Source organism: Glycine max, chromosome 19 (genome assembly GCF_000004515.6).
Source record: "Glycine max cultivar Williams 82 chromosome 19, Glycine_max_v4.0, whole genome shotgun sequence".
NCBI lineage: Eukaryota > Viridiplantae > Streptophyta > Magnoliopsida > Fabales > Fabaceae > Glycine > Glycine max.
In genome coordinates, this window is record NC_038255.2 from 1,758,820 (window position 1) to 1,769,563 (window position 10,744).

Sequence of the window (10,744 nt, forward strand, 5' to 3'; positions counted from 1 at the left end):
CTAGCCTTTAAATGAGGAAGGCTAGAAAATTATGTTAATCCTAGGCCCTCATGATCCACAACAAACTATTAGATAACCCCTTCATTTTGATTTAGCCAAAAATTGGATATGAATTAAGTGTTATATACTAACACTTAACTCATATCCAATTATCTATGCTTGTGCTCCTAATTCAAGCAGCATAAGATCTCAGGAAGAGTTATTATATGCATAAGAATTGGACAGACCTGATGAACAACCTGATCCAGGCACTGATTATCTGGAGAAGTTTCCTCTATCATGCTAGATTTTGGAGTTCTATTGCACAATTTTGTTTGTCTTCCACCCTCCTCTCCACTGTACGCTTCTCAGAATCAATGTTTTGGTCTGCGTTTCCCAAGGATTCTTTTTTTCGCTTCCTTTGGAATGTGTACTTCAGAGGCCTACTGTCATTTACTTGACTGGCAGATCTATCATTTTTTTCAAAAGCTTTTGCATCTTCCAAATCAGTATCTGTAGATGGAAAATCAAAACCCTCAACTTTCATATCAGAACTTGGACCTGTTAGATTCTGCGCAGCATTTTCTTCTAAATTTAATAACTCGCTATCCTTCTCAATTGCCTTCTCCACAAGCTCAAATTTATTTACAGCCTGGATACTTTCTGTAACACCAATGGTCCTATGCACAGGTTCTACATCAGTCAAAGGTGGCAATGACTTCATCTTTGCACCAGATTCATCTTCACAACATTTTTCATTATTACAGACAGATGAGCACTGCTTAAGAAAAAATGATGGTTTACAACTCCTGAAAGCAAAAGATTTCATTCCCAAATGTCTATGTCTTCTCCTCTTGCTTTTCCATTTGCTAATGGCACCAAGCTTGATAGAAGGTAGAAAGCACACACCTTTGCTGGATTTACAGTTGTCGTTTAAATGAATTTTACAAGAAGAAAGAAAGCGAGACCAGTAATAGGAATATATCTTCCGTTTTGGTATTTTATGGTGCTTAACGTGCTTCTTAATTTCCATTTTCTCAGTCAATGCACTATATTTTGCAACTTGCCCATTACTATCTTTAGCAATGATCCCGAGTTTTTTACCATAATGTTGATTGTGTACATCTTGCTTGAGCAGCTTTTCATCCAGCAAATTTCCTTCAAGTGCACGGACTCTCTGAGTAAATCCATTTCGGCGAAGTTCAGGTTCCTTGCTTCTCGTGATGATGGAAGCAAAGTCAGAGTTATGACCACAAGAATCCTCCAAATTATAGATGCACAATTGCTCAGTTTGTTGTTTTGAATTACAACACTTATTATCTAAAACGTTCATAGTCAGTGATTTGTTTGCCACATCACAGCTCGTTACACATTCAAGTTCTTTATGAGGAGAGGATATTGAAATCTCAGGTTTTGCACTCTCCTGAAAAGTTACAACTTGCTTTTCATTCTGTCCATTCAAAGGCTGGACCTGGTTATTCCTTGCCGTCTCTAACTCCAGATATACAAGCTTCAACTCTGCCCTTAGATCTGTTACGATATCCTCAGCTTCATTCAATTGAGCTTCAAGCTCATCAATTTTTCTTTGCTGCTCCAATGATGCCTTTTCTGCTTCAGCTGTCTGTAACAAAGAAAACATTAGTTTATGTAAATGTATGGTCTAAAATACCAAAAAAGTAAAAACACATCAAAGTGGGAAATGCAAATACATCAGACAAATCAGAGTAGTATTTCAAATCAAATATCCACGGATTATTTCATCAATGAAAAACCTAACTACAGCAACACCAATAATTCGAGTCATGCAATAAACAAAATTTCCTTCTAAGTATAGATTTTGATACGGTTGTCAGATCACCTGCCTCAATTTTTAGGATGCAGCTTACATATCTATTGGATAACTTCATTTAGTGTCAATTGGTTCTAAACTGAAATCATAGTGTCAATTGGTTTTAAGCTGAAATCTAACATGATATCAGAACCTATAGCCCAGCTCATCTTGGTTCTTGCTTATTCTAGTAGGCTCGCCTGTTCTAGCAAGCATCAGGGGGGGGGGGGGGGGGGTATTGGGAAGTCTCATATCACCTGCCTCAATTCTCGAGGAACAACTTATATATTATATTTGTTGGACAACTTCGCTTAGTACCAATTGGTTTTAAGTTGAAATTTAACAAAGGTTTGATTGTTGTTGTTCTTGTATAGATTCTAACGGGAATAACATAGTTTCTTGTCCTGATTGACTACCCAAGATTGTAGAGAAATGCATACCCTCACTTTTCCAATCATTTGAATTTTTAGGACTTTAGTTATTTGGGAAATGCCAATAAATGATAGTATCTATAAACATAGTGCAACTATGTAAGCATACTTATAAATATGTTCATTCCATACATAACATGTAGTTCAAGTTACAAACCAGTAAAGATATGTAACCTGAAGCTGGACATATCTCACTGGACAAGCAGAGAAATAAAGATTTTTATGACTTTCAAATACAAAAGGAGAAACAAGAAAAGCCAACAGAGTTTATTAGGTTATGAGTTTGCTCAAACTTCATTAAAACTATTATCCAAATGGAAATGGGAGATCATTACCTATAAAATTTAGTTTTCGTAGATATTTTACTTATTTTTTACTAATATCTTCCACTCAGATTTAACCTAAACCAACCTATTAAAATTCCCCTCCCTGCTCCCCAGCCACACACACTCACTAAAAATGTGTCTACGTCTTTCTAGAGTGCTTATTACATTAAGAAATTTCTGGTGAAACACCATTGACTTGCCAAAGAAAAATGGTGATTAGAAAATAATACATGCTTTGCTTTTTCTGGATTTGAAATTGATTACAAGGTAAATTAATAAAATAAAAAAGGTGAAGGTTGCGCCTATTAGCAGTAGCACAAGAAATGGATAAGGTGGGAAGCAAAATCCTGTAGGAGGAAGAACACAAGTAGAGGATAAGAGGTTAATACTGAGATGGATCAGCTATATTCGTGTATATATATATAGAATCGTAAATATATATCATAGTTATCCGAATCTTACGATTCACGATTTGAATCTTATAATTCGATACATTTTGACTACTTACCGATATGTATCCTAAGAGGAATCTTAAAAGATTTTGTATCTTACGATACATGAATGAATCATGTGAATCTTACAATTACAAGATTTAAGGATTCGTTATTTTTTTAGTTTTCTTTCACAAATTCTCATGAAAATATTGAGAAGTCATATAACTTTAAATTATTAACTGAAAAGGAATTGAAAGAACACTTCTGAACTGATACTATTTGATTACTCCACTTCTTCATTTGTTGCTCACTCATTTAATTACATGTATTCTATTTAGCTATTTAATTGCTTCAATTCCATTCTACAAAAATAAAGGCTTTACAAACTCAGATTTAATAGAATTCATGCATCTCATGCTCGTGGAGTTGTTTTTTAGTTATTGATCATGAATATGTGTTTTTGTTTTTGTTAGTTGCATATGCTATGTTTTAGTATTGATCATGAATCTTATGATACACGATACAATTCAACTCACGATTTAGAAAATGAGCCTTTGATGCACAATTTAAATCCCAGTTCAACTACCATGATATATGTATGTATGACACATTTCCAAACCGTCATTAGAAAACATCAAAGCATCCTACCAGAAACAAAATTAATTCTGACTTTTGAGGATAACAAAAAACAATCTAGTTTGAAGTTTGTCAATTAAAAGACAGAATGATGTACGCAAAAGTAATGCAACCAAGAATTTTGATATAACATATCACTTCATCTGGAAAATGATACACATGTGAATTCCACTTGAACAAATAAGAAAATCCTCATACCAGCACATCACATGTGATCCTAAGGATATTCCCCTTCGGATTCCTAATGAAACTCAAAGCAGGCAGACACTGAAAAATTGAGGGTGGAGTTGGGGATAAAAAAAACCATTACTCAATCACCTTGGGGCTTGTTTAGTTTGCCATCAAATTCACTTTTGCATCAAAAACAATTGATTCTAATAGTAGTTGATGAGTTTGGCTACTCTTGCTTCCTAAATAATTCATTTTATATTATATTGATTATGTGAGAAGTGAATTGTTCTTGATTCTACATCATAAAAAGGAAGTTGAATCAGGATGCAAATCTTGAATCGGAAGGCTCATTTTCTAAATCGTGAATCAATCGTATCGAGAATCAATAAGATTCATGATCAATAATAAAAATAGCAAATGCAACAAACAAAACATATTAAAGCACATATTCATGATCAATAACTAAGAAAAACATAAACATAAATCTAGGAGCATCAGATGAATGAGCTATATTAATTTTGAGTTTGTAAAGCCTTTATTTTAGTAGAGATTGGAACTGAAGCAATTAAATATATAAATAAAGTGAATGCATTAAATGAGTGAAATGAAATAGTGGAGTAGTCAAATAGGATAAGTTTAGAAGTGTTCTCTCAATTCCTTTTCATTTAATAATTTAAACTTATATGACTTTTCAATTTTTTCATGAGAATTGGTGAAAGAAAACTAAAAAAGTAACGAATCCTTGAATCTTGTGAATCATAAGATTTACATGATTCATTAATGTACCATAAGATACAAAGTCTTTTAAGATTCCTCTTAGGATAAATATCAGTAAGTAGTCGAATTGTCTCGAATCATAAGATTTGAATCATGAATCGTGAGATTCTGATAACTGTGCATACAATTGATCCTAGGTGTGTAACCCATAAAGTTTTCAAAAATATACTCATAATTACATTTCAAAAGTGACTCTACTTCACCATTCACATAAAATCAATTCTTATTAGCTAACTTTAAGAACATCATTGTCAAATACAAATCAAACCTTTCAACTTCAATTCAACTAAAATCTAAACTAAGCAGATTCTTAAAACAGAAAAACAAAATTTTACAATCATTACAGTCATCAACAACATTAACCATAAAAACACAAAGGCCATCAAAGAACCATAACAACCACGAGTTGGGATTCAGAATAAAACCTTAGCATCCATCATCTGCTTCAAACGCATTAACATATGAAGAGCCTCTTCTTTGGATGAAGCAAGCTCCTGCTGGAACATAAGAGCTCTCCTTTCCGCCACCATTACCCTACCTGCAGCCTCCTTCACAGTATTCAGAATCACATCCGCATATGCCTTCTTCAAAGCCACCATTTCCTGAACAACCAAACACACCCTTACTAGAAGAACCACAATCATCAAAACTCAATCTCATAAACATAAATACACAAAACACCAAACTTAGATACAATATGAAAGCTACTTTCCATACTCTTCTCCAATCAGAATCATCGGTAACCCATGCGGAAATTCAATACAAAATTACAAACTTCCATTACACAAATTGTCAAAAGTAAAATTTTAATTCTGATTAGAGATCAATGATAAAAACAGTTAAGCTGACATTTAATCTAAACCTTTATCACACAATCATCAGAGTGAAATTTTCATTCTGATCAGAAAACAATACTAAAAACAGTTAAGCTGACATTTTGATACAAACTTTTATCACGCAAATTGTCAAGAGTCAAATTCTAATTCTAATCAGAGAACAAGGCTAAAAACAGTTAAGAAACTGTATCTAAGTTTTGTATATAAATAAAAACCAAAAGAACCAAAAAATCAGAACTAACAATATAGCAGCAGAAAATTCAAATTTTGAGAACATGGGTCAGTTTGAATAACAGCAAACACAACAGAGTCATCGGAGACGGCGCAAACGGTGACGGAGATGGCAATTAGTGACGGTGACGTTAGGTAGTTAGGTTAGTTCTTCTTTTTTTTTCATTTGAGAAGAAAATTTCAAATTTTGAAGAGAACCCAACTTACATGAGAATGTTGTTGTTGCATTGGAGTGAAGAAACGGGAATGAGGGTAGTCGAGAGGTTCCGTTTGTGAAGTGAGAGAAGATTTTCTCTCTCTTCCCTCCATTGCTGCTGCTTGAACAGTGTGAATGATGTTTCTGTTATTTATGGGGGGAGTTATTAACATTTTTTTTCTTTTTTATTTGAATTTTTAATTTATCTTTATTCAATTTCTTTTTGGTATTATTTATTCAAGATTTTTTAATTGAAAGGGAAAAAAATATTTCTATTTGATTATTTTACTTTTTTAGAAAATAATTGACAATTTAGCTAATTGTTTATTTACATTCTATGTTAGTTATTTTTATTTTTATTTTTTATTTTCAAAGTGTCCTTGTTTGAATGTTTAACAAAAAAGTCAAAGTTATTTAAATTTGTTTTTTTGGGTGTTATGTGGAATATTGAAAAAACTTAAGAATAAAATGCAAAAAGAAAAAAGAATATGTACATCGTACTCTTACCTTTCACAAAATAAGAATATTTATAAATATGGTCATATAATTTAATAATGATGAAAAATTGTAATGGCATATCTAACAAATAAGTATTATATCGTAAAAAAAACAAATAAGTATTATATTTCATGAATATATTAAATCAGATTAAGGTTGAAAACGAATGTTTTGATTTTTAAATTTATTGAATGCAACTTTCTTTTTATGATTTATTCAATGCAAATTTGATAAGAATGGGAAAATTTTAACAATATATATTGGGGAAGGATCAAAGATTTTTATATTTCCTATCCTTGATATTTTTTATGAAATTTGAAATTTACTGATCTAATCGTTAAATTATGTGACATCGTCAAGATTATCATATATCTAAAATTTTAGATAACTTGAATATTTATAAGTATGTAATTTGATATCAAACTTTATTTTTTAATGTGAATGATATTAAACTCAATCAAGATTTACTTATATATAATTATTTATGTAAAGTAAAAAAAATTCCAAAGATTTAGTTTGCATTTATACTGGTATTATCACATATAATACATGCATAAGTCGTTTAAAAAATTAAATTATTAAGTTTTATTATTTCATATTCTGCATGAACAAGCTATTTATTTTTCAACCCCTTCAAATATTATAAATAATATTTATATTTTTTACAAAATTTTATTTATCTGTATTAATTATATTTGAGTGCAGAAAATTTAATATTGTATTTTTTAACAGATAATGTTTTAAATAATATTAAAAAGTTCGTCATGTTGAAGAAAATTTTCTTTATATACTTTTATAATTTCATTATTCTTTACCAATTAAAAATAGTAAAAATCAAATCAAATAAAAATACTAAAACCACACTTTTGGGAACATAGAATTTTTTTAAATTAATTTTTAATTTTCAAATTTAAAAACAATGATAAAAATCAAATTAAATAATTTTTATATATTTTATATTTATTTAGTTTTTACGCAATTCGAAAAAAAACTACTTATTTGAGTTATTTCAAATAATGTAAACATTTTTTTACATTATTAAAATATCGCTAAATATATATTAAAATGCTTTTAAATATTTTTTACCATCAATTATGATCTTACACAAAAATCTATAATTATAATAAGAGAAAATAAAATATACACGATCAGTGTAATCTTTTTACACTTATATTCAATAAATTTTAATCATTTAGTTACATGAATTTAATCATTTTAAATTTTTAAAAAAAGTTAATCAACTCATTATTTTTTTCTTGACACTCTCCTTTGTTATAATTTTCCATCTAAAAATTCTAACCTCATAATTTTTGAGTCATTCTTGAAAACTCTAACCCTTATTTTTTTGTGGTGAATCTCTTTGACTTCCTCATCTCAAAACTCAACCCTCGTTTTTAGGCTTTTCAGGTTTTTATTTTAAATTTAATTTAAATAATAAAATTTGATGTAACCAAATAGAGAAACTTAATTGGCTATTAGTGTTAAAAAAATTACATTGATAGTAGATAACTTTTAAAAAAATCTAAAATAAGTTTTAATGGTTAATTTGATGTAGCTAAATGGTAAAATTTTATTAGATGTAAATGTTATGTTTTCTAATAAAAAATGTTAAAAGAACACTAATAGTGCAAATCCTATTTTCTCTTTAAAAAATTGATTTATATATTTTTTTTAATACCATGGTCATTAATGGATGCACATTAAATCTAAAGCTAGTATTTCTTATTTATATGTCATTATAACACTTTAACATGGATTGACTAAAAAAATATGTATTCTCAACACAAATCTAGACATATTATATGTTCATTTGAGTAAAATGAGACTCAAAATTTACTTTTTTTTTTATTGAAATCATCATCTATGTGATTTTGACTAAAAATGCATTACTAACAAAAAAAAAAAGTAGCACTTTTCTATTTATATGTAACAAAAGTAACATTTGTAGTTAATTTCAAATTTAGAGAATTAAAACCGGACACAGTTTTGAGACATTTACGAGAAAATGATATTTCAACAATTGAGAAGTGAGCCAAACGGAAATTTAGGAGTTTAGCAAGAAAGCAAACCAAACACGAATTTCTAATTCGGTTTTTGAAAATTAGTTTTAAGTATTGCCGTTAGTTTATTTAAAGACGAGAGTTCGACGTCGTTTTCGGGAGGCGCGAAATCTCAGTGTTCATTTTATTTGCATCTGCAAAAGGTAGTGGTCGTTTTCACTTTTCGGTTTTAGTTTTTTTTTCTCCTTTTTAAAGATTGAAACCACTGTTTCTTTTTTTTTTTTTTTTAAACCTCTTCAAATTTCAAATTTAAAAATTGGAGAAAACTCACAATCTTGAATGTTGATGATGTTTTGGTTTTGGCAGTAGTTCAACTGCTGAAGGCTCCTTGGGTGGGGCACATAAACGTGGAGGGAGGTGCCTCCAAACCATTACCTAATAAGATTAGTTTTTTTTTCCCTAAATACATATTTTTTCTCTTTTTTTATTTATACTACTTTGTAATTTAATTCTCAATATATATTACTTATAATTTTCTCTCTCTTTTTTGTTTTTTTTTAATTTAAAATATTATAAAATATAAATATCATATTATATAATTTTTTTAATTGGTTTCAAAATTACTTATTTATTAAATTAAATTTTATAATTTTGTTTTTTAATTTTTTAAAGAAAATGATATTATTAAATATCATTAAAAATAATTACTAATTAAATATATTTAAAAATATTTTTAATATATTTTTATTATAAAAAATAACTCATTTAGAAGTTATCAGTATCTTTTGAATATTTTATTCTTTTCTTTTCATATCTGTAACCATAAATAATAAAAATATCAATTCTTATCACTTAAGTCAAAAATAATTGCTAAATAAATATTTTTAAAGATATTTTCAATATATTTTTATTTAAAGATATTTTCAATAAATATTTTTAAAGATATTCTCAATATAGCAGTTACTACCTTTTGAAATTTTATGTCTATTCTATAATATAGATGTATTAATTATTTTTTACTATGTTTTTTAGTTTATTTTAATACTATTAACTAATTTTCTTATTTTTTTAATCAACGAACATAACAAAAAAAAAATATCAACAGTACATAAATTTAATTACAAAAGTACATACAAAGTAACTAAAAAATTGTAGTCCAATTTTATCCAATTTTTTTTATCTGTATATTTTTTCTTTAAAAAAATAAAAAACAAAATTATAAAATTTAATTTAATAAATAAGTAATTTTAAAACCAATTAAAAAAATCATATAATATAATATTTATATTTTATAATATTTTAAATTAAGAAAATACAAAAAGAAGAGAGAAAGTCCCAAGTAATGTATATTGAAAATTAAATTAGAACGTAGTGTAGATTGGGAAAAAATAGGAGAAAGGTGTATTTACGAAAAAAAAACCAATAAGATTATTATTATTATTATTATTATTATTATTATTATTATTATTATTATTATTATTATTATTATTATTATCAAAATATTGTGTGCCTACAAGTTTTTTTAAGTGTTTATGATATAATTCTACAATTTATTCTAAAGCAAATATTTTTATTTGGTGTATCTATTTTATTAGATTATTTTATCCATTGTTAGTTTTTAAATTTTTATTATTTCTTTTCTAATATTTACCCATTGTTTTTATGTTGTTAGTTTTTTTTTAAATTCTAATTTCTTTTTCTTTTTTATTTTTAGTTAAAATAGGTAAAGAGATATCCACTAGTTAAAATAAGAGTTTTACATTAATAACTCTCAAAATAAAATGTTGACACATTGTATATCCGTGAAATTTCAAATTCTATTAGAGAATAAAATTATATATATATATATATATATATATAATACTTAACTAATTGAACCCAAGTTTTATCTTTTTTCCTTGGTAAATTCCATATTAAATTTCTTATACTCTAATTGGTTCAAAAAGAAATAAAGTAAAATAAAAAAATAAAAACTTAATTATACCTTTATTCTTCATGTTATAGAACCTTTTCAAATTTGGTTCTTCTATTTTATTTTATTTTTGCAAATTCAATCTTTTAAAAGTTTATTGTGCAAATTTTGTTTGATTATTAAATTGACATATAATATTTAATGAAAACATAGATGTAATAATGTATTGTGTTTTCATGTTAGCATATTAATGTTAATGTGATACTATTACATCATCATTTTTGCTATATATTACAATTTAGATGTTAATTTAGTTGATATATAAATTTTTTTTGGTTTAAATGAAATGAGAGAACAAAATTTTATAAAGATGTAAAAATACTTTTATACTAGTGAATGTATTCTTATTAATATGATAAATAATTAAAATAACAGAAAAATATTATATTTTTCTTATTAATGTGATAAATAATTACAATAATAAGTAAA

At 27.3% G+C, this 10,744-nt stretch overlaps 1 protein-coding gene across 2 annotated transcripts in view; it reads right to left on the reverse strand.

Annotated features, from left to right (window-relative positions):
* Positions 1-6,008, reverse strand: part of LOC100809847 (uncharacterized) — a 6,761-nt gene extending 753 nt beyond the window's left edge. Inside the window, exons 1-3 of one of the 2 annotated variants that reach the window (XR_419721.4) lie at positions 5,857-6,008; positions 5,008-5,184; positions 228-1,600 (exon numbers count right to left, since the gene is read on the reverse strand). Coding sequence is in view for 1 of the 2 variants with exons in the window: in XM_003554818.5 (XP_003554866.1) it covers positions 278-1,600; positions 5,008-5,184; positions 5,857-5,958 (1,602 nt within the window). In the remaining variant the exon portion in view is untranslated. The remainder of the gene's footprint in view (positions 1-227; positions 1,601-5,007; positions 5,185-5,856) is intronic. The other variant, XM_003554818.5, reaches the window with a different exon arrangement.
* Between the last annotated feature and the right edge of the window lie 4,736 nt (positions 6,009-10,744).